General features: G+C 41.8%; 1 protein-coding gene and 1 long non-coding RNA gene across 8 annotated transcripts in view; one reads left to right on the forward strand and one right to left on the reverse strand.

The window, feature by feature from the left end:
• Positions 1–584: 584 nt before the first annotated feature.
• Positions 585–11,048, reverse strand: PHOSPHO2 (phosphatase, orphan 2). 7 transcript variants are annotated; one of them, XR_011387270.1, is made up of 5 exons: positions 10,778–11,048; positions 10,215–10,248; positions 6,823–6,997; positions 2,046–3,744; positions 585–670 (listed from the first exon to the last, which is right to left on the reverse strand). It is a non-coding gene; the product is annotated as a phosphatase, orphan 2 (long non-coding RNA). The 7 variants fall into 7 exon arrangements; XR_011387264.1 differs by lacking the exon at positions 585–670 and having other exon boundaries at positions 2,984–3,744; positions 10,778–11,032; XR_011387266.1 differs by lacking the exon at positions 585–670 and having other exon boundaries at positions 2,984–3,744; positions 6,823–6,961; positions 10,778–11,024.
• A 15-nt stretch (positions 11,049–11,063) lies between these two features.
• CFAP210 (cilia and flagella associated protein 210) overlaps positions 11,064–24,134 on the forward strand; it is a 61,641-nt gene continuing 48,570 nt past the window's right edge. The window contains exons 1-2 of the mRNA XM_008258719.4: positions 11,064–11,227; positions 20,760–20,986. Of these exons, the coding sequence (XP_008256941.1) occupies positions 11,179–11,227; positions 20,760–20,986 (276 nt within the window). The 5' untranslated portion in view covers positions 11,064–11,178. The remainder of the gene's footprint in view (positions 11,228–20,759; positions 20,987–24,134) is intronic.

Below are 24,134 nucleotides of genomic sequence, written 5' to 3' on the forward strand. Positions count from 1 at the left end.
CGCCAGCACCCCAGGGTTCTAGTCCCGGTCAGGGCGCTGGATTCTGTCCCGGTTGCCCCTCTTCCAGGCCAGCTCTCTGCTGTGGCCAGGGAGTGCAGTGGAGGATGGCCCAAGTACTTGGGCCCTGCACCCCATGGGAGACCAGGATAAGTACCTGGTTCCTGCTGTGGGATCAGCGCGGTGCACCGGCCACAGCACTCCGGCCGCGGCGGCCATTGGAGGGTGAACCAACGGCAAAGGAAGACCTTTCTCTCTGTCTCTCTCTCTCACTGTCCACTCTGCCTGTCCAAAAAAAAAAAAAAAAATCTTAGATAACTTCAATGCAATTTCAGAGGTATTTTATTCAAAGCTGAGCTGCTTATCCCTTTATTTACTTACGTTTACTTCTGGATCATTCTTAGTCTTAATAGATAGCCATTGAGGATTTTTTTCAAATTAAAGGAAAGGACTTACCAGTACAGCCCTCATATTTCAATGCTTATTTCTCCTGGTTGCAAGAGGTTATCAACATAGCCACTAAGCGCATCAGTCACTACTTACAGAACTGGCCATTGCCTATGGGGAAAACAACTCACCTACAGCAGTTTTTTTCTTTCTTTTTTAAAATATTATTTATTTATTTATTTGAAAGAGAGAGTTACAGAGAGGCAGAGGCAGAAAGGGAGAGAATCTTCCACCTGCTGGTTCACTCCCCATATGGCCACAAGGGCCAGAGTTTCTTCTGGGTCTTCCACATGGGTATAGGGGCCCAAGCACTTGGGCAATCTGTCGCTACTTTCCCAGGCGCATTAGCAGGGAGCTGGATTGGAAGTGGAGCAGCCAGGACTTGAACCGGTGCCCATATGGGATGCTGGCACTGCATGTGGCAGGTTTACCTGCTACACCACTGCACTAGCCCCACGTACCAGTTTCTATGCTTCCCTAGGAATTCTTCATGTTGTTAGCTCTGATTTGTTTAAGCAGATTTCATTAAAAAAAAAAAAAAAAAAAAAAAAAAACTGTTCAGCTATTACCTTTACTAGATGTTCTCAGCAGATCCAATTTAAATTATTTGGTTTTCCATCACTATAAATCAGTCTTTTAACTTCAAAAACTTACAGTTTCAACATGTAGACAATTCTCAGTGCAGGCCTCACAGTGTCCAGTCTGTCCCTCTGACCCCAGTAGATAAATGTGCTTCAAAATATCCAGCTGCTCCAGGTGGCAGCCAGTAAATACAGCTTTCAGCGTGATGCACAATTTGGACTCTGGTTCCAGTCCACTGAGAGGCTCAGTGAGAGAGCTAGAAGATGACCTGCTTGATGGAGCAACAGCCTCAAGGCCAAGATTAGGGCACAGGGAATGTCACTGTGTCTCCAGGCCAACAGAGGCAGAGGGCCTCAGAGTGCATTGTGTGTTCTGAGAGTGCTCAATGGCACTCAGTTCCCAGCCCCACCTAGAACCACCATGTGCCTGGGAGAGCAGCCTCCCTGCTCTGAATTTTGAGCCCCCATTGTCATCAATTTAATGTACCTCTGCAATACATTCTCATTTCCTTATATTTATCTATAATTAGTACCATTTTGTTCGTGTTTTTATTAACGTTCATAAAATGTTAAAAAATGTATACAAATGATAATCTCTAACAGTAGATGTGTTTCAACATAATCTAATCTACTAAAGAGTATTATTTTTTTCTCCATTAAATTATGTTGAATATTTCTATTTCTGGACATTGCAATAATTTGGAAAAGGAAATCATAGTATTATACACTGAATATTTATAGCTAAAACATGAGCATAGAAATTAGCATAGGGGCAAGGCATAATGGTGCAGGAGGGTAAGCCACCACTTGAGACAACAGGCTCCCATATTGGAGTGCTAATTCATGTTCTGGCTACTCCACTTCTGATCAAGCTTCCTGCTAATGTGCTTAGGAAGGCAGTGGACCTGACATCCATGTGGTGGACCTGGATGGAGTTCTGGGCTTCTGGTTTAGGCCTGGACCAGCCCTGGCTCTTGCAGCCTTTTAGGTAATGAACCAGCAGGTGGAAGATTCTGTCACTTTGCCATTCAAATAAATAAGTCTCTCTTAAAAATAGCACAGACTGCTACAACTTTGCAGATCACTTGTATTTTTCTAGTATTTCTACTGTGAACAACTCTAGATGTATTTCTACATCTTGTGTTGTGCACAACTGTATTGCTAAAGAAAAATAGCTGAGTAAATCAGCATATTGTAGTTATTGTCTATGATGCTATGATATAAATTTAAAATATTTGAATATTTTAATACTAATATGTATTCCGTTTCAAAAGGAATGCCTGAAATTGATGAAAACTTGAACAATATATATTGCATCCCTATCTGTATAATACACTGCTTTAGGAGGATATGACATATATTTGAAGTCTTTTCCTCTTATGTGAATAAAACATCAGTGATTAAGGCTGGGGTTGTGGCACAGGTTAAGATTTTTAATGACTGGATATTTTTGAAATAAATAACTGATAAGGTATAATATTACTCTATCCAGGAATAAGTTAAAAAATATAATCTATCAACCACCATAGTAAAGACCACTAGTTGCACTTTCATCATTCAGTACTCCTCCCAATTTTTCCTGGGCATATGACCACCTGGACAAGAGCTCTCTTCCCTTGCAGTTAGGTGGGAACATGATGACTAAGTTTTAGCCAACAGCATTTAAACAGACATTGGTTACAACCTCTAGGAAATGTCCTTAAAACAAAGGGCTGTGACCTTCTCACTGTTCTTCTTGCTGGCCAGAATGTCTGTGAGAGCTGCAGCTTGAACAGAAACCTTGGATTACAAATTGGAAGTCAAGTACTGAGGTTGGTAGAGTGAGAAAGAAGCCTTGGGATACTTACCTCTGGAATTATTTTAAGTGAGAGGGAAAAAACTTCTCTTTAAGCCACTGGCTGGTTAGGGTTTTCACTTTTATGCAGCTGAATCTAATCTTAATGGATACACATTTCCAATGTAGGCACATTACTCCTTTATTAGAAACTGTAAATGAGAAATTATTTCAACACCTGAAGACCAAACCAGAACAGAAGATTCCATAGGCTCAAGATTTTGAGACATTTTGGAAAGAGTTTTCTGTAAAGTATATCCTTTCCGTGGCATTGCAACATCTTTCTTCTTTAAAAAGGTTACTGGACAAACATCATTTCCACCATCACCTATATAAACAATCTGTGTATAATTCACTGCCTGTTGCAACTGTTTATCTATAAATTCTACTAATACTACATTTTTGCAAAGATTCTTTGGGCACCTACTGCAAGAATGCGTATGGTAATTTTCCACAGTGAGATGACCACTGTTATCAAAAGCTGCTGGATTTGTAAACACTTTATCAAACACATCGTGAAAACTGGCAGCTTCTAAAACCCAATCTATGAAGATTGAATTTGAATCTGAAATAATGATGCAGTCAAATTTATCCTTATTCTTTCTTATAAAGGTGAAAAGTTCCACCATCCCTGGAGTGAAAGGTATTGATGTAACTGCTCTTTTCATTTCATTTTCTCCTACACCTTCATCTCCCAAATATTTAAAAACTCTGCCCATAAATTCTGTCCAAAATCCTTTTTGATACGAATCTTGTAGTTCAATAGGAAGCTTTCTGTTTGGAGCACACTGTACAATCCAGGTGTCACTATTGTCATCTATGATTGTATTGTCAAAATCAAAAACTAGTAAAATTTTCATGGTTCCAGGAGCAGATTGGATTGCCCTGAAAAAGAAGAAATATTATCCTGCAAACATATTGCATTTACATATCTAGTTATTATACTTATTTGAGAAATGTAATGGTTAATCTGTTAAACCAAGGAATATAAAAAAGTGATTAAGCATTTTAAAACCACCACTTAAATATTTTTTCCTAGGAAGCAAAGTTCAAATTTGAGTATATTAAGTGAATGGAAAACAAAGTATCTAAAAAAGACACTTTTAGTATCTTTGTGTTCCTGTGGGGATGAATCTTTGAATAAATGAAACTACAGAGCTATTCAGAGAAAAATAATGAAACAATTTCTTACAAATTTATCACAATTTTAAGAGAGAAAAATGCAGGTTAATAATTCTTAATATCTTTGTCAATTAAAGCTATCCTTATAGTTCAAAATGTTTACAGTAATCTTAATAATAGGTCATGTATAATATACATTCTCTGGGTACTAACCAAAATTCTGAACAAATTTTATGTAACATGAAATCTTGTAAAATAATTTTTAAGAGAGTTTAGCTTGAAACAGATTTCTAATTGCCCATATTAAAAGTGATTAAGGCTGGGGTTGTGGCACAGGTTAAGACACTGCCTGCAACACGGCATTCCATATGGGTACTGGTTCATGTCCCCAACTGCTCTACTTCTGATCCAGCTCCCTTCTAAAGTGCTTGAGAGGCCGGTGCCGCGGCTCACTAGGCTAATCCTCCGCCTTGCGGCGCCGGCACCCTGGGTTCTAGTCCCGGTCGGGGTGCCGGATTCTGTCCCGGTTGCCCTTCTTCCAGGCCAGCTCTCTGCTGTGGCCAGGGAGTGCAGTGGAGGATGGCCCAAGTACTTTGGCCGCAGCCCGCCGGCTGGCAGCCATTGGAGGGTGAACCAACGGCAAAGGAAGACCTTTTTCTCTCTCTCTCACTGTCCACTCTGCCTGTCAAAAAAATAATAAATAAATAAATAAATAAATAAAGTGCTTGAGGAAGCAGTGGGCTCATATTTAGGTTCCTACCACCCACAGTGGGAGACCTGGATGGAGTTCCAGGCTCTCGGCTTCAGTCTGGCCAAATCCCAGTTGATAAGGCCATTTGGGGAGTGAACCAGAGAATGAAAGATCTTTCTCTCTGTGTCTCTCCTCTTTCTCTCTGCAACTCTTTTAAATAAATAAATAAACCTTTAAAAACAAACAAACAAAAAAAACTTACTGCCTGATGCTCTACTTGAAATTCTAAACAAATTACATGCAAACTGGAGGTCAACTGAATTCTTCCAAACCAGAGGCTAATTCTGTTAACAGTTGTCACATGTTAATTTATATCTGCTTCAGCTACTTTATGAGTAATCATACTGCTTATGGTGTAACAATTAGTATTCAATTTTCTGTTTCCATTAGAAAATAATGACAGTTATTACTTATGAATCTCAAGAGAAAAGGAGAGAATAAATTGATGGTAAAGATGAAAATTATCAGGAAAATTACCAGGAAAAGCTATAGTATGTGAGCAATTCTTTATAAAAATATTTTTGAGGGCTCATTACATGCTAGGCACTGGATTAAGAACTTTACAATCATCACCTCATTTAATTATTAGAAGTTATTAAGTAGGAATTACTATCCTCATCTTAAAAATATATACTGGAGCTTAAAGTGACTAAGTTTTTTTTTTCACAGGCAGCGTTAGACAGAGAGAAAGGTCTTCCTTCCGTTGGTTCACCCCCCAAATGGCTGACACGGCTGGTGCACTGTGCCGATCCGAAGCCAGGAGCCAGGTGCTTCCTCCTGGTCTCCCACAAGGATGCAGGCCCAAGCACTTGGGTCATCCTTCGCTGCTTTCCCAGGCCACAGTAGAGAGCTGGACTGGAAGAGGAGCAACTGGGACAGAACCAGCGCCCCAACCGGGACTAGAACCCGGGGTGCCGGTGCCACAGGAGGAGGATTAGCCTAGTGAGCCGCGGCGCCGGCCAGTGACTAAATGTTAATTAAGTGGCAGTGCTGAAATTTTGGACTCAGGTTGGCTTGATTTCAAAGTTCATGCTTTTCAGGTCTATACTCCAGTGCCTAAGAAATAGAACATTTAAAGACTATTCATTAGTTTAAAAATAACAAGTAGGTCATTTTGTAAAAAAAAAAAAAAAAAAAAAGGTGTTTAATTACACAAATATTCATTAGTCTCAAAGGATACACTAACTAACACCACATGTATGATTTACTCTATAACCATTCTGAGGTTTAGCCAAAAAAGAAAAGAATTCTACCCACAAGAAAAGAAGAGACCCAGGGCTGGCACTTGGCATAGTGGTTAAGGTACCTACAACTGCACACTGGAATGCCTGGATTTGATGCCTGGCTCCAGCTCCCTCCTAATGTAGATCCCGGGGGAGAGTGGTGATGGCTCAAGTGGTTGAGTTCCTGCCACCCATGTGGGAAACTGGATTGAGTTCTTGGCTCACAGCCAGTACAGGCACTTGGGGAGTGAACCAGCAGATGGAAGCTCTCGCTTTCTCTGCCTCTCACATAAGAAAAAGAAGAGATCACCTAAAAATGGAGAGCATGGCATTTAACCACATATATTTTCCAGTTTACTGCAACAGATTCTTAGAGGAGACAGAATAGAGCTCTTAACTCAAGTACAGTAATCTGTTTTCTTTCAAGTTAGAACTAAGCCAGAGGGATATCACCTGTTGTGGGAAATGTAGACTGTACATAATATTCTGATACTCTGGATCCTGTATCTTTAAATGTCTAGTCCAGGTGTCTCTGACTCCCAGAGATTTAGCTATTGAATTTTCAATTATCACAATATAACAAATACAGTAAGACATAATTGAAGATCAAATGACCATTGCACTTAGGCACATTTTAAATTAAACATCACTTTGGAGCATTCTGAATTTACAATAAAAAAAAACTTTTCAACTGCAACTCATGGTTGAAATCTGCCTTGAGCTTAAGATTTAATTAGCTGCAAGTTACTGAAATTCCTAAAATATTAACATCAAAATATCACAAGACAACTTAGTTCCACTGCTGACCTAATAAATTTTCTTAATTTCAGATCTTTTTCTATTAGTATTTATTTAAAAAATACTTACCCAAATTAGTATTTCCAAGACAATTAACTTTACTTCAGCACAGAGCTTAGGTTAAACAGCCATGACAATCTTCAGCTTTAAACACCACCCAGTTGTTTTTAAACATTATGCCTGTTCTATACGTAGGGTGCAAAATCTTCTGATTGGGAGCAAAGGAAAGGAAGTTTCTTAACTCCTAAAATTAATAAAAGTATTTTACTTTTTAGTTACATACAAAACTGTACACTGCCTATGGGGTATCATGCTTTATTTTGATACGTGGATATATTGTGTGATGCTCAAATTAGAGTAAACATACCTATCTCTGCAAACATTTCATCTTAGTTTTTTTGAAGTGAAAAAACTGAAAAATCCTTTCTTCTAGCTTTTTTGAGATATATAGCATATAATTGTCACCTATAGTCATCCTACTGTATAACAGAACACCAGAACTTATTTCTCCTAGTTAACTGTACTTTGTTTTTAGATTTATTTATTTTATTTTAAAGACAGAGTTACAGAGAGGGGGAGAGAGATCATCTATCTGCTGGTTCACTCCCTACATGGCTGCAGTAGCCTGAGCTGAGCAGATCTGTAGCAAGGAGCTTCTTCCGGGTCTTCCACGTTGGTGCAGGGGCCCAAGTACTTGAGCCATCTTCCACTGCTTTCCCAGGCACATTAGCAAGGAGCTGGATTGGAAGTGGAGCAGCCGGCACTTGAATAGGCGGCATCTTTATCTGCTATGCCACAGCACCAGCCCCAGTTAACTATACTTTAATATTCCTAGATAAACCTTTCTCCCATTTCTCCCCACCCCTACAACTTCTGGTAACCACTATTCTCTCACGATCTATGAGATCAGCTTTTTTAGGTTCCACATATGAGATTATATGGTCTTTGTCTTTCTGTGTGTGGTTTACTCCATTTAATATAATGACCACCAGTTCCATTCATGCTGTTACAAATGACAGGATGTTATTTTAATGGGTAAATAGCATAATGATCACATTTTAAAAGTTCTGAATGTTGGGGCTGATGTTGTGGTGTAGTGGTAAAGCTGCCGCTTACGGCACCAGATTTCAAATGGATGCAGGTTTGATTCCTGGCTGCTCCACTTCTGATCCAGCTCACTGCTAATGTACCTGGGAAAGCATCAGAAGGTGGTCAAAGTGCTTGGGATCCTGCACCCCCGTGGGAGACCCTGATGGAGTTCCACGCTTTTGCTCTTGGATCCACCCAGCTCTGGCTATTGTGGCCATTTGGGGAGTGACCTGAAGGATGGGAGTTCTCTCTGTTTCTCAAATAAATAAAGAAAATCTTTTTTATTTAAAAAAAGAGGTTTTTTTAAAAAAGATTTTATTTATTTATTTGAGAGGTAGAGTTACAGGCAGTGAGAAGGAGAGACAGAGAGAAAGGTCTTCCACCTGCTGGTTCACTCCCCAAATGGGCATGGCTGGAGCTGGACTGATCTGAAGCTAGGATCCAGGAGCTTCTTCCGGGTCTCCCACACGGGTGCAGGGGCCCAAGGACTTGGGCCATCTTCCATGGCTTTCCCAGGCCATAGCAGAGAACTGGACTGGAAAAGGAGCAACCAGGACTAGAACCAGTGCCCTTATGGGATGCTAGCTCCACAGGCAGAGAATTAACCTACTGAGCCACAGCGCCAGCCTCAATAAATCTTAAAAAAAAAGTTTTAAATGTTGTCGTTTCTAAATAAGCTGTTTATTCCTATCAGAAAAGCATCTATCAGCAATGGGAGAAACATAATTAAGCAAAAAACCTTACCTAAATGCAAAACAGGGAATGTTATGAAAAAACAAATTTTTTGGCCGGTGACGCAGCTCACTAGGCTAATCCTCCACCTGTGGCGCCCGCACCCTGGGTTCTAGTCCCGGTTGGGGTGCCGGTTCTGTCCTGGTTGCTCCTTTTCCAGTCCAGCTCTCTGCTGTGGCCTGGGAAGGCAGTGGAGGATGGCCCAAGTGCTTGGGCCCTGCACCCGCATGGGAGACCAAGAGGAAGCACCTGGCCTGGTGTCGGCCATTTGGGGGGTGAACCAACAGAAGGAAGACCTTTCACTTTGTCTTTCTCTCACTGTCTAACCCTGCCTGTTAAAAAAAATAATAATAAAAAAATAGAAAAAACAAATTTTTAATGAGTAGATAAAATCTTAAGAGATAAGCCAATTGATATTTACAGATTTCATTTTTTTCTTTTGTCAAATAATAGAGGAATACAACCTTTTGTTTTCAATAAACATCTAGAAATTTAATGGTATATTTGAAATGTCTCCAAAAATTTAAGAATTTGCATAGATCTATTTTTAAGAATGTGAATCTATTTTTAAACCAATTTGTTAACATTTCCAAAGCAGTTATTAACTCTTTTCTCCAAAAGCATAAGCAATGTCTATTTGGTATGTCTTCAGTAGCCTACGTACTTTGCATAATAATGAAAACTAGAAACCACATATACATCCAAAAATTAGCAACTGCTTAAATAAGGTTTATTTGTGAAAGTCAGCTATTTATTCAGCCAGTAAAAGCTAATATGTTTATTTCAAATTAAACATGTAAGTCACAAAACAGTATGTACAGTATAATCCCATTTTTGTTTTTAAAAACAAATGCTTATGTGTACAGTGGTAGAGTCTTGGGTGGTTCAACTGTAGTTAATACACTTTCTACACTTTTTTTTTTCCCAGAGTAATATAAACTGTTTCAAATCAGTATGCATAGGCTACCTTCTTAAACTTACAAGGGAAAAAAAAAAAAAAGAGGAACCGAAGAACAAACAGTAACTCCAAATCTCCAGACTGACATATTGTGAAGATCTGTAGGTTAGAGTTGAAAACTGGAATCTGAAGTGATCTCTAACCACTATGTTAAATTTGCAAATTAATGACATCACATCTTACGAAATTCAAATTGTTTTGTAACCAATGTAATTATAATTTCACATAATTCTTGTTTGGAGACAATTCTCCATGGGTCTCTGTGGTTCTGTTTAGCTTATGAGCAAGGCACTCACTTGCTCTTTGCTCTGAACTATCTCACAGGTGTCTGCACAGTCAACAGCCTTGAGAGGCTGTCCATTATAAAGAATGAGGTTCCCTAGGCTCAGCACTCCTCTCCTGTAATCCAACATACTCCACATCCAACTGACTTCTTTGCATCATCCCGGGGGAACTGAGGCCAAACTGCTGGTATTCTGGCTATTGCCAGAATCTGTTAGGAGTCTCCTATCTTGCACAAAACTGCAGCACGGTAAGTTGTTAGCTTTTAAATAGGGTAAAAACCTCTGACCCTTCCTAGTTCCTGACATTATTTAAGCTATGCTTCCCAAAACCCACCAGTGCCATATGCACACAAACTAATTTTTGTCTACAAATATTTTGTTAACCCTTCCACACTTACCAGCATTATTACAGCAGCACATCTGAGAGAAAACCTGAAGAAAAACAGCACAACTTCATTAGAATTTTTGTTATTAAAAATCCTGCATCCTCTCATGTTGAGGGAATTCAACTTGGTGCTAAATTATACATGTCACAGCCAATTAACTAGTAATGAAATCACTTGGACATCATGAACATGTTAGAAAAGGATGTTCTGTGGTCAAGCGCAAATCCACTCTCAAGATATTTTTGTGTCAAAAATCCGACTGATCCTCGAATTCAATTTATTAGTTTGTTTACCAAGAAATTTTAACTTAAATAAGTTAATATCAAATTTTAATATTAAATATTAATATTAAAGAAGTTAATATTCTCGGGACAACATTCAATTTTTAACATAACTAAAAAAAAAAAAAATCTTAGGCCATCTAGCCTTGACCATGCCTCAGGAAACAAAAGAGTATAAAAAACTTTACTGTCATTTAATCCCTGGGTTTCCACACCTGAGGGAGGGTTTCGGGCCTTCACACTGCACCTGCGGGGGCCACACACACCAAGGCGAGGCCTGGCGCTCTCACACACCTGCACAGTCCACCCAGAGGTAGGCGTCGGGATCTAGTCGGGGGTCACCAGGAAGAAATGGCAGCAATAGATCGCACCTCACGGGCCTAGGCTTGGCCCCGGCAGCCGCCCTCCCTCCACGGCTTTGGTGCCCCTGGGCGCCCCAGAGCCTGCGCGCCAGGGCCGCCCTTCCTCCACACGCCGGGCCTCCACTTCCCGCGCAGGCGCAGCCTCGGATCTTCAGCCCCCACCCCAGCCGACCTCGGCGCGTTCCTCGTTCCCCGGCGACAGTGGCGTCACTTCCGGCGGCGTTGCTTAGCAACCACGCGGCGTGGGAAACATTCAGCTGGCTAGAGTCCGCCCCGCTCGACACTAACAGTCGCCTTTGCAGCTCTGGGAGCGGCGTGGGCAACTCGTCAGAGATGCTGGTGCGTTTTGGACGGCGCTGTGGACGAGTGAAGGAAAGCACAGGTGAGCGGGAGTGGCTCATTCCAGCGCCGGGATGGTTTCTGCCTCTGTTTCTCCCCCGCACCCCCAGCACGAGAGGAGAGGCTAGGATACCAGTCTTTTGAAATGGGTTCCAGCAGGTGGAAAGCAGCAGCAGTTAGCACCGTTGGGCTCTGTGGAGTTAGCCCGTTTTACCCTCAGGTGAATGGACGGAAGAGGGAAAGATGAAGTGAGGGTGGGATACAGTTCATAGAAGTAGGTGTGGAGAAAAGACAGGAAACTAGAGACCCCCCAGCTGACCAGCTGGTCAGATCCTCAGCCGTTCGCAGTTCCCAGTCTAGTGTTTGCTGAACTCCCGCGCACCAAAGCGTTGTTATTCATGGAGTGAATTGAAATCTTTTGAAAAGATCGATGGCCTTTAGCGTCTTAACTCGACTGTAGAACTGCGGAGGGCTTTTTACTAAAGTCTCTGAAGAAAATGTCTCAATTCTCTCCACTCTGTAGTAAAGGTAAGATCTCTCCCAAAGTCAAATGCCTTGACAGAGTGTAAAAACATAATGCTACATACAGCACTGTGCTTCAGATGACCTGTTAGAAGCATGTTGGTTTTGTAATGGATATAGACTAGTGGGGCTTCTAAAGAATTTTCCCAGTTCCAACTACAACGGTTTCCTAGGTCTGTAAATTCTCAATAAATATTATTGTCATAATGACAACTAAAACCTTGGGGATTTGGACTGTCATCATGTCTTTGCCTAGGATTTTTTTATCAATAGCACCCCCCTTGCACCTGATTCAGGGAGAGCCAGCCATTCTCACTAGTAGGCAGTTGTGCAAAATAGGCCTTATTAAGTAGCAGCAGAGTACTGTCATGTCAAAGGAGAAAGTACCCAAGAGGCAACTATTGAAAAGCGCACATATTCACTTTATCTGCTGCACTGTACCAAATCACTTAAGATTTGCCTAGATGTTAATGTTTTGTGACAACTGGCACAAAATTTTCTATTTGAGCCTCACTGCTAAATTATAATCTCCATTTGGAGGACGGTGAAATGGAAGAGGGTTTCAGACATGTAAACAACTATATGTTAAAAATGATGGTTATATAAAGATTTAGGGGATCTGGCATTGTGGCATAGTAGGTAAAACCCCCACCTGTGATGCCAGGATTCCATATGGGCAACGGTTTTGAGTCCCGTCTGCTCCACTTCCTATCCAGCTCCCTGCTAATGTGCCTGGGAAACTAGCAGAAGATGGCCCAAGGGCTTGGGCCCCTGCACTCATGTGGGAAAACTGGAAGAGGCTCCTGACTCCTGGCTTTGGCCTGGCCCAGTGCTGGCCATTGCAGCCATTTGGAGAGTGAACCAGTGGATGGAAGATTCTCTCTCTCTCTCTCTCTCTCTCTCTCTCTCTGTAACTCTTTCAAATAAATTAATTTTAAAAAGATACATCAGTTGGATGTCTTCATTCCACTTCCCCCCCACCAAAAAAAATTTTTTTAATAGGGTGACATCAGCCAGAATTGTGGAATAAGGATCCCTGAAAATCCTTTTGTTCTTAAAATCAGCAAGAACACTGGCAACTTTTCCCAAACTCTGGTTGTTATCCAAAGGTTTATGATAATCCAAGGAGTCTTTATCCAAGAAATACAGCTGGTAACAACAGTGAGGTTTTCAATATGCTGCCTGCTTGTGTGCCTGGGAAAGCAGCGGAGGATGGCCCAGGTACTTGGGCCCCGCACCAACAAGGGAAACCTGGATGCGGCTCCTGGCTTCAGCCTGTCCCAGCCCTGGCTGTTGTGGCCACTTGGGGAGTGAATCAGTGGATAGAAGATCTCTCTCTCTCTCTCTCTCTCTTTTTTTTTTAAAGATTTATTTATTTATTTGAAAGTCGGAATTACACAGAGAGAGGAGGAGAGAGAGAGAGGTCTTCCATCCGCTGGTTCACTCCCCAGTTGGCTACAATGGCCGGAGCTGTGCCGATCCGAAGCCAAGAGCCAGGAGCTTCTTCCTGGTCTTCCATGTGGGTGCGGGGGCCCAAGCACTTGGGCCATGTTCTACTGCTCTTCCAGGCCACAGCAGAGAGCTAGATCCGAAGTGGAGCAGGCGAGACTAGAACCAGCGCCCATATGGGATGCCGGCGCTTCAGGCCAGGGCATTAACCCACTGCACCACAGTGCTGGCCCTGAGGATCTCGCTCACACACTCTCTCTCTCTCTGTCTCTGTCTCTCTATGTATATCTGCTTTTGAAATAAATAAATATTTGAAAGAAAAAAGAAAGACACCACTTGGGATATTCATGTCCTATATTGGAATGCCTGAGTTCAAGTCCCAGTTCTGCATCTGATTCCAGCTTCCAACTGATGCAAACCTGGGAGGCAGCAGGTAAGGGATCCAGTGCATGGGTCCCTGCCAGTCGTGTGGGACACATGGGAGACCCAAACTGAGTTCTAGGTTTTGGCTTTGACTTGGTCCATCCCTGGCTATTCTGGGCACTTGGCAAGTGATCCAGTAGCTGGAAGATCTCTGTTTATTTCTGTCTCTGTCTCTCTGCTTTTCAAAGAAGTAAATGAGATAGAACAGGTGAACAGTAACCAAAGAGAGATGAAGTGACTATACTAAGATCAGACAAAATAAACTTCAAGATAAATATTGTTAGAGAAAAAGAAGAACATTTAATGCTGCTAAAACAATCAATTCAGTGAAGAAGATTAATAATTAAAAACTCCAAAAACCAAAAAAAAAAAATACACCTGACAACAGACCCCAAAATACATGAAGCAAAAATTGACAGCACTGAGGGGAGAATTAGACAGTGCAATAATAATAGTAGGAGACTTCAACACCCCATTTTCAATAATGCATAGAACAGTGAAACAGAAGATCAGCAAGGAAATTAAAGATTTGAAAACAGTATAAACCAAAAAAATCTAGCAGACGTCTGTAAAATACTACAGGAGCAGAATATATATTCCTTTCAAATGTACATGAAACATTCTTCAAGAACTACCATATGGGCCACAAATCAATCCTTTATAAATTTATAAGCATAGAAGTATAAAAATACAAAAGTAAGAAGTTTATGGAAAATGGAATTCAATGGTAATTACTTTGGTTGTAAAAAATTTGAAACCCATGCATATTTTTTTCATAATATGAGTTTCAATGAACTTTTGAAGACCCTGAATATTTTCTTTAACTACAATGTAATGAAATTGGAGATTTGTAACAAAGAAATTTGGGGAATTCACAATTATTTGGAAATAAAGCAACATCCTTCTACATAAAAAGTGTGTTGAGGGAAACTAGAAAGTACTTTGAGATAAAACAATTTATGGGTTAAATATATTCTTGTATATATACTTCTTAACTTATAATAGAGTTATATTCCATCTATGGGCTATAAACTCACCGTAAGTTGAAAATATTGTAAGTTGAAAGTGTATTTAATTCACCTAACATACCAAACATCATAGCTTAGCAATACAGTACACAGTGTATTATTGGTTGTTTATCTTTGTGATTTTGTGGCTGACTGGGAGGTGAGGCTTCTCCTATTGGACCACATTTCACTAGGCTGGGAAAAGATAAACTTCAAGTATGGTTTCTACTGATTGCTATTGCTTGTGTACCATCATAACGCTGAAAAATTTGAGTTGGACCGTCATAAGTCAGGTATCATCTGTATATGAGGGGGAGAGAGAAAGGGAGAGATTTATTTAGATGAATGATTCATATGATAGTGGGAATTGGAAGTTCAAAATTTATCCCGCATGTGAGCGGGTTGGAGATTCAGGTGACGGTTAGTATTTTGGTGTTGAGTCTGAAGGCTGGAAACACAACATTTCTTTTTTTTTTTTAAGTAATGCATGCAAATCATTTAATGCAGTCTGTAGTATATAAACCAAGGATGAAAGATAATAACTTCAAAACAATAAACATTAAACATGACAGAAAGCACAGGCAAGTAATTAGGCACATAAAGTTGTAGCATTAGTAGAAGTCTCATCTTAGAAATATTTGGGCATTTTTCATCAGAAATTGAAGAACTTTTAAATGTATTTCAGCTTAATGACATCTTTATTTTTTTTTTTATTACATTTCGTAGCTATAACTTTAGGAAAGTGATGATTATTCCCACCATACCTGCCTTCTCTTCTTCCTCCTCCCTCTCCTATTCCCATTCTTATTTTTTACTGAGATCTATTTTCAATTAACTTTATACATATATGATTTTTTTTTTACAGGCGGAGTGGACAGTGAGAGAGAAAGACAGAGAGAAAGGTCTTCCTTTGCTGTTGGTTCACCCTCCAATGGCCGCCGCGGCCGGCGCGCTGCAGCCGGCGCACCGCGCTGATCAGATGCCAGGAGCCAGGTACTTATCCTGGTCTCCCATGGGGTGCAGGGCCCATACACTTGGGCCATCCTCCACTGCACTCCCTGGCCACAGCAGAGAGCTGGCCTGGAAGAGAGGCAACCGGGACAGAATCCGGCACCCCGACTGGGACTAGAACCCGGTGTGCCAGTGCCGCAAGGCAGAGGATTAGCCTAGTGAGCCGCGGCGCTGGTTTACATATATGATTAACTCTGTGTTAAGAGTTCAACAGATAGAGCCGGCGCCGTGGCTCAATAGGCTAATCCTCCACCTTGCGGCGCCGGCACACCGGGTTCTAGTCCCGGTTGGGGCGCCGGATTCTGTCCCGGTTGCCCCTCTTCCAGGCCAGCTCTCTGCTATGGCCAGGGAGTGCAGTGGAGGATGGCCCAGGTGCTTGGGCCCTGCACCCCATGGGAGACCAGGAAAAGCACCTGGCTCCTGGCTCCTGCCAGGATCAGCGCGGTGCGCCGGCTGCAGCGGCGGCCATTGGAGGGTGAACCAACGGCAAAAGGAAGACCTTTCTCTCTCTGTCTCTCTCTCACTGTCCACTCTGCCTGTTAAAAAAAAAAAAAAAAAAAAAAAAAAAAGAGTTCAACAGATAGTCTGAAAAAAAAATTGTTCCTCAGCAGTTGAGACAAGGACTGTTCAAAGCCATTGCTCTCAAAGTGTCAGTTTCCCTTATATAGATTGCCTTCTAGATGCTCTACTAGTTAGCACAGGTCAGGGAGAACATATGGTATTTGTCCTTTTGGGACTGGCTGAATTCACTCAGCATAATGTTTTCCAGATTCCTCTATTTTGTTGCAAATGACTGGATTTCAGTGTTTTTGACTGCTGTATGGTATTCTATAGAGTACATGTCCCATAATTTCTTTATCCAGTCTGTCCATCCTCTGGTTCACTCCCCAGATGGCTGCAACAGCTGGAGCTATGCCAATGCTAAGCCAGGAGCCAGGAGCTTCCTCTGGGTCTCCCACAAAGGTGCAGGAGCCCAAGCACTTGGGCCATCTTCTACTGCTTTCCCAGGCCATAGCAGAGAGTTGGGAAGAAAAATGGAGAAGCCGGGTCTCGAACCAGCACCCATATAGGATGCTGTCACTGCAGGAGGCGGTTTTACCCACTACGCCACAATGCCAGCTCCTAAACTTTCCTCTTAATACTGCTGTTGCTGTATCCCATAGATTTTGAGATGTTGTGTTGTCATCTTCATTTGTTTCCAGAAATTTTTTGATTTCTCTTTTGATTTCTTCTATGACCCACAGTTCATTTAGGAGCATGTTGTTCAATCTCCATGTGTTTGCACATATTCTAGAGATTTATGAGATGCTGATTTCCAGCTTCATTCCATTGTGGTCTGAGAAGATGCTTGGTATGATTTCCAGGTTTTTGATTTTGCTAAGACTTGCTTTATGGCCTATGAAAAGTTTTGTAGATATCTGTTAGGTACATTTGGTCTATAGTGTCAATTTTATTGTTTCCTTGCCGATTTGCTGTCTGGTTGATCTGTCTATTGCTGAAAGTGGGGTATTAAAGTCCCTCATTACTATTAAATCCCTTAACATTTCTTTTAAATTGTTAGATGCCCTGTAATTAGGTACATATACATTTATAATCGTTATATCTTCTTGTTGAATTGATCCCTGAATCATTGCATAATGCCATTCTTTGTCTCTTTTAACAGTTTTAGTGTTAAAGTTTGTTTTGTCTGATATTAGGATGGCTATACCAGCTCTTTTTTGGTTTCTGTTAGTGTGGAATATCTTTCCATCCTTTTACTTTCAGTCTGTGTGCATCTTTGTTGGTGAGATATGTTTCTTGGAAGCAGCAAATAGATGGGTTTTGTTTTTTAATCCATTCAATCAGTCTGTCTTTTAACTGGAGAATTGAGGCCATTTACATTCAGAGTGACTATTGATAAGTAATGATTTGCCCTGCCATTTTTTCCATAAATATTCCTATTTTTTATTATGCATTTCCTTTGTACTTTTACTGGGTGATTTTCTTCCTTTACCTTCTTTCGTAGTGGTGACCATGTTTCTGTGTACAGCAGATACTTAAGCATCTTTTCAAGGCTAGACAGGTGGTATCAAATTCTTTCAATTTCTTTTTGTTATGGAAGGTCTTTATTTCACTTTCATAAATGAGAGCTTTGCAGGGTACAGTACTTTGGGTTGACAGTTTTTTTATCTTAAGACTTGGAATATATCTCATCATTCTCTTGTAGCCTGTAGGGTTTCTGATGAGAAGTCCTCTATGAGTCTAATTGAAGATCCTCTGAAAGATAATCTGGCGTTTCTCTCATGCACATTTTAGAATTTTTTCTTTATGTTTTACTGTGGAGAGTTTGATTACAATGTGTTGTGGTGAAGACTTTCTCTGGTCATGTCTGTTAGAAGTTCTATATTTCCTGTAGTTGGATGTCCTTTTTTTCTCCAGATTAGGGACGTTTTCTGTTATTATTTCACTAAAAAGGTCGTCTTCTTCTTCTTTCTTCTCTTTTCTTTTCTTTTCTTTTTTTGACAGGCAGAGTGGACAGTGAGAGAGAGAGACAGAGAGAAAGGTCTTCCTTTTGCCGTTGGTTCACCTTCCAATGGCTGCCGTGGCTGGCGCACCGTGCCCCAACCGGGACTAGAACCTGGTGTGCTGGCGCCGCAAGGCGGAGGATTAGCCTAGTGAGCCGCGGCGCCGGCCTAAAAAGGTCTTCTAATCCTTTCTCTCTTTCCATGCCTTTAGGAAATCCTAGAACCTGTATGTTGGGTCGTTTGATAGTATCTTGTAGATCCCCAACAATATTTTTTAGTTTTGTAATTTTTCCTCTCATTGTTCTTGATTTGACTGCCTTTCTGTGACTCTGCCTTTCTAATAAATAAATAAATTTTAAAAAACAAAGAAACGCAGAGTCACAGAGAGGCAGAGACAGAGGTGGAGGTGGAGATGGAGGTGGGGAGAGAGAGAGAGGGAGGGAGGGTGGGAGGGAGGGGACTTCCTTCCCTGATTCACTCTCCAAATAGCTGCAACAGCGGGAGCTAGGCTGGATCAGCCAGGAAGGCCTTGAGCTTTTCAGAAAGTGAGCATCATGATAATGTGTCAGGGATTGCCACGTGGATTTTAAAGACAGTTCACTCTCACAAGGACACCTGGCAAGAGCTTCTCCACTTCTGAACCTGTCAGTGTGCCTGGGAAATCATCAGAAGCTGGCCCAGTACTTGTGTCTCTGCCACCCATGTGGGAGACCAGTCTAGAGTTCCTGGCTCCTGACTTTGGCTTGGATCAGCCCTGGCCCCTGTGGTCATTTGTGAGTGAACCAGGCAGTGGAAGATTCTCTAAGATTCTCTCTGTATCTTTATCTCTGTATCTGCCTTTCAAATTTATTTATTTTGTTTGAAAGGCAGAGTTACAGAGAGGCAGAGGGAGAGAGAGAGAGAGAGACAGACAGGCAGGGAGGTAACTTCAATCCACTGATTCACACTCCAGATGGCCAAAACAGCTGGAACTGGGCCCATCTGAAGCCAGGAGCCAAGAGCTTCTTCCAGGTCTCTCATGTGGGTACAAGGGCCCAAGCACTTGGGCCATCTTCTGCTGCTTTCCCAGGCCATTAGCAGAGAACTGGATCAGAAGTGGAGCAGCAAGGTCTGGAACCAGCACCCATATGGGATGCTGGGACTCCAGTTGGTAGCTTTACTTGCTATGCCACAGCACCAGCCCCTGCAATTTCTTTTGCTATCAATAAAAGCCATGTTAACCATTTTTAAGTTTTCAGCAGCCTCCAGATCAATGTCAGTAAACTTTTGAAAGCCTTAAAAGTTCTCCCTTAGTAGGAGGAAGGATCCTCATCTGGCCTTTGCTCACTTCTTATTTGTTTTTTTAAATTATTTATTTGAAAATCAGAGTTACAGGGCCAGCACCGTGGCTCACTTGGTTAATCCTCTGCCTGTGGCGCCGGCACCCAATATGGGTACTGGATTCTAGTCCCGGTTGTTCCTCTTCCAGTCCAGCTCTCTGCTGTGGCCTGGGAGAGCAGTGGAGGATGGCCCAAGTGCTTGGGCGCCTGCACCCACGTGGGAGACCAGGAAGAAGCACCTGGCTCCTGGCTTCGGATCAGCGTAGCTCTGGCCGTAACAGCAATTTGGGGGGTGAACCAGTGGAAGGAAGACCTTTCTCTCTGTCTCTCTCTCTCTCTCTCTCACTCTCACTGTCTAACTCTATCTGTCAAATAAATTAAAAAAAAAAAAAAAAAACACCTCTCCAGCCACACCTCCAAGCACCATACTAGGATTAATTTTAAAAGAAAGAAAGAAAGAAAGTTACAGAGAGAGAGGCTAGAAACAGAGATCTTGGAACTTTCCCAACAGTTCCAAGGCCAGGGCTGGGCTAGGCTGAAACCAGTAGCCAGGAGCTTCATCTGGGTCTCCAAAGTGGATGCAGGGGCCCAGTGTAAAGTACTGTTTGAGTACTAGTTATAGCATTAATTCACATTGAACAACACATTAAGGACAGAGATCCTACATGAGGCGTAAGTGCACAGTGACCTCTGTTGTTGACTTAACAAATTGACACTCTTGTTATGGCATCAGTAATCACCCTAGGCTCTTGTCATGAGCTGTCAAGGCTATGGAAGCCCCCTGAGTTCACTGACTCTGATCATATTTAGACAAGGTCATAGTCAAAGTGGAAGTTCTCTCCTCCCTTCAGAGAAAGTTACCTCCTTCTTTGATGGCCCGTTCTTTCTACTGGGATCTCACTCACAGAGATCTTTCATTTAGGTCTTTTATTTTTCAGCATATACTTTAACCATGCTTTACACACATTGCAAGTTCAAAGATGGCTGCCGAAACATCATCTGGGGTGTGTCATTTAACATGTAACCAGGTAACTCTCTGGTCAGCCTGATTCAGTCTGTGCATACTCTAGTCACAATTTAGGCTGCACCTGGTTCTGTCTGGTTTTTCTGGGGACCTAAAAGATAGCTTAGCAGACTTTTTAACAAAGACAATTTTTATGGGATAGCAAATTGCCATGCAACAGGTGGCAACTGAATGGTAACTGTTCTTAAGATAACAAGATACATTAAACACTTGATGCAAGTTTCAGGTGTCATGCCAATATAGACATTTCCGAGAAAAAAAAGTCCCCTAAATTCTTCTTGAAAAATTTTAATGATCATTTTTTAAAATTTATTAGGAATGAGAAACTTTGAAGAAGATCGAATTCCCTATCCACCTCTTCTACCTAGCAAAGTAGATCTCCGACAGGTAACCATAATTCCACACGATGAGTGGAGAAGGATTCAAGATAGCCTTGACAGTTTGACAAGAGAAGCAGCGTCTCTTCGTGCAGAAAGGAAGGCAAAGAAAGAAATGCATTTGCGATCCCAAGAAGTAGTGAAACACTGGACTAATACATATGCAGTAAGTATCAATCATCCAGGAAGATGCTTGCATGGACTAATTATTCTTGTTTCTTATTACTCTCTTATACTTCTTTTATAAATATTTTAGTGTATAAAACTTCATAAAATACATCAAAACAACATTTTCAATGGCTTATTTAGGTGTGACATCATAATATGAATATATTTATATAATTGATAAGTGTGGACATCATTACAATTAAGATAATAAGCAGAGGCAGGTGGTTAGTCTAATGGTTAAGATACAGTTAAGATGTCCATGTCCCACATTGGAGTACCTGAGTTCATTACCTTCCGTGGCTCTTGACACCAGCTTCATGCTGATATAGACCCTGGGAGATAGTAATGATCATTCCAATTGATTCTTGTCCCTCATGGAGGAGACCTGGATTGAGTTCTTGGCTCCTGGCTTTGGTCTGGCATATCCCCTGCCATTGGGGCATTTGGGGAGTGAACCAGTACAAGAGAACTAAGTTTTCTCATGCCTCATTTTTTCCCTCTTAGTCCTTCTTGCCTTTCCTCTTCACCCCTAGGCAACAACTGATCTACTTTCTATTATAATAGATTTAATTCAGAACTTTATAGATTTAATTCAGTTACTTTGAGATTCATTCATGTTACATGTATCAATTATTCACCTATTTTCATTGCTAAATAGTATTACATTGTATGATATACTACAATATAATATTTATCTGGTCACTTACTAGTGGTTTGACATCAAATGTTAATATTAGAATTCTTTCAATTTTTTGGCTATTACAAATAAAGTTGTGGGCCGTCACTGCGGCTCAATAGGCTAATCCTCTGCCTTGCGGCACTGGCACACCAGGTTCTAGTCCCAGTCGGGGTGCTGGATTCTGTCCCGGTTGCCCCTCTTCCAGGCCAGCTCTCTGCTGTGGCCAGGGAGTGCAGTGGAGGGTGGCCCAAGTGCTTGGGCCCTGCACCCGCATGGGAGACCAGGAGAAGCATCTGGCTCCTGGCTTCGGATCAGCGCAGTGCCCCGGTCACAGCGTGCGGGCCACGGAGGCCATTGAGGGGTGAACCAATGGCAAAAGGAAGACCTTTCTCTCTCTCTCTCTCACTGTCCACTCTGCCTGTCAAAAAAAAATAATAAAGTTGTGAATATTCATGTTTATGTGTGGACATATGCTTTCATTTCTCTTGGATAAGTATCTTGGTGTTAAATGACTAAATCACATTGTAGGTATATATGTAACTTTCTATGAAGCTTCCAAATTGTTGTCCAAAGCAGTTGTAGTTTGACATCTCACCAGAAGTATTTGAGAATTCTGTTTACTTTCTTGCCAATAGTAGTTCTGGTCAGTCTTTAAATTACAGACATATTAATAGGTGTGACATATCTCATAGTTTTAATTTGAAGTCAACTCTGACAAATGATGTTGAAACTCTTTTCATAAATTTATTTTATATTGTATATCTTCTTTGGTGAAATATCCAAATCTTTTGCTGTTTTAAAATTAGGTTTGTGTGTGTGTGTTTTTTTTAAAGATTTATTTTTTTATTTGGAGTTACATAGAGAGTGTGGGGTGGAGGGGATATACAGAGAGAAATCCTCCATTCTCTGGTTCACTCCCTAAATGGCCCCAACAGCCAGAGCTGAGCCGATCCAAAGCAAGGAGCCAGGAGCCAGGAGCTTCTTCCTTGTATTCCACATGAGTGCAGAGGCCCAAGCACGTGGGCCATATTCTGCTGCTTTCCCAGGTGCATTAGCAGAGAACTGGACTGGAAGTAGAGAAGGTGGGACTCAAACCAGTGCCCATATGGGATGCCGACGCTGCAGGGGGTGGCTTTACCCATTATGCTACAGTGACAGCCCCAGGTTTGTTTTATTATTACTGAGTTTAGAGAATTTTCGGAATATATTCTGAATACAGATACTTTTTTAGATATTTGATTTGAAAATATTTTTCCCTGTGTCTTGACTTATCATTCATTTAATTACCTTATCTTTTGAAGAGCAGAATTTTCAAGTGTAGGTTTTTTTTAAACTAAACTTAAGACTTTATTTCCTTACTCATTTTTTAAAAAATTATTTATTTTCATTTTATTTGAAAGATACACACACATGTGTACACACAGACAATGAGACAGACAGACTGAGCTCTTCCATTTGATGGTTTACGCCCCAAATGCCTGCAACAGTCAGGGATGGGCTAGGCCAAACCCAGGAGCCTGGAACTCCGTTTGGGTCTCCTGCATATGTGTTAGGAAACCAAGTATTTGAGCCATAACCTGATGCCTTCTGGGGTGTGCATTAACAGGAAGCTGGATGGAGAGCAGAGCCATGACTCAAACCCAGCTAACTCTAATAAGGAATGCAGGAATCCTAGATGGCAACTTAAGAGCTATATCAAATGCCTGCCCTAACACCTTACTTTGTCTTTTGTAGAGCAAATTTTAAGCTTGAATTTAGTTTAATTTTTTTTTTCAGGGCATTGTGGCATTTTGGTCAAGCCTCCACTTTTGATGCCAGCATCTCATATGGGCACCCGTTTGAGACCCAGCTGCTGCACTTTGCATCCAGCTCCTGTTGGTGTGCCTTGGAAGGCAGCAGAAATTGGCCCAAGTGTTTGGGGTCCTGCAGCCACGTGGGAGACCTGGAGGAAGCTCCTGGCTTGTGGCTTTGGCCTGGCCCTGGCTGTTGCTGACATTTGGGAAGTGAACCAGGGGATGAAGCGCTCTCTATTTCTCGCTATCTCCCTCTTCCTCTCTCTGTAACTCTGCCTTTCAAATAAAAAAGAAAGAAAGAAAAAAGTTTTCTTTTTTTTTTTTTTTTTTTTTTTTTTGACAGGCAGAGTGGACAGTGAGAGAGAGAGACAGAGAGAAAGGTCTTCCTTTGCCGTTGGTTCACCCTCCAATGGCCGCCGCGGCCAGCGCGCTGCGGCCGGCGCACCGCGCTGATCCGATGGCAGGAGCCAGGAGCCAGGTGCTTTTCCTGGTCTCCCATGGGGTGCAGGGCCCAAGCACCTGGGCCATCCTCCACTGCACTCCCTGGCCACAGCAGAGGGCTGGCCTGGAAGAGGGGTAACTGGGACAGAATCCGGCGCCCCGACCGGGACTAGAACCCGGTGTGCCGGCGCCGCTAGGCGGAGGATTAGCCTAGTGAGCCACGGCACCGGCCT

This window comes from Oryctolagus cuniculus, chromosome 3 (assembly GCF_964237555.1).
Source record: "Oryctolagus cuniculus chromosome 3, mOryCun1.1, whole genome shotgun sequence".
In the NCBI taxonomy this organism is placed as follows: domain Eukaryota; kingdom Metazoa; phylum Chordata; class Mammalia; order Lagomorpha; family Leporidae; genus Oryctolagus; species Oryctolagus cuniculus.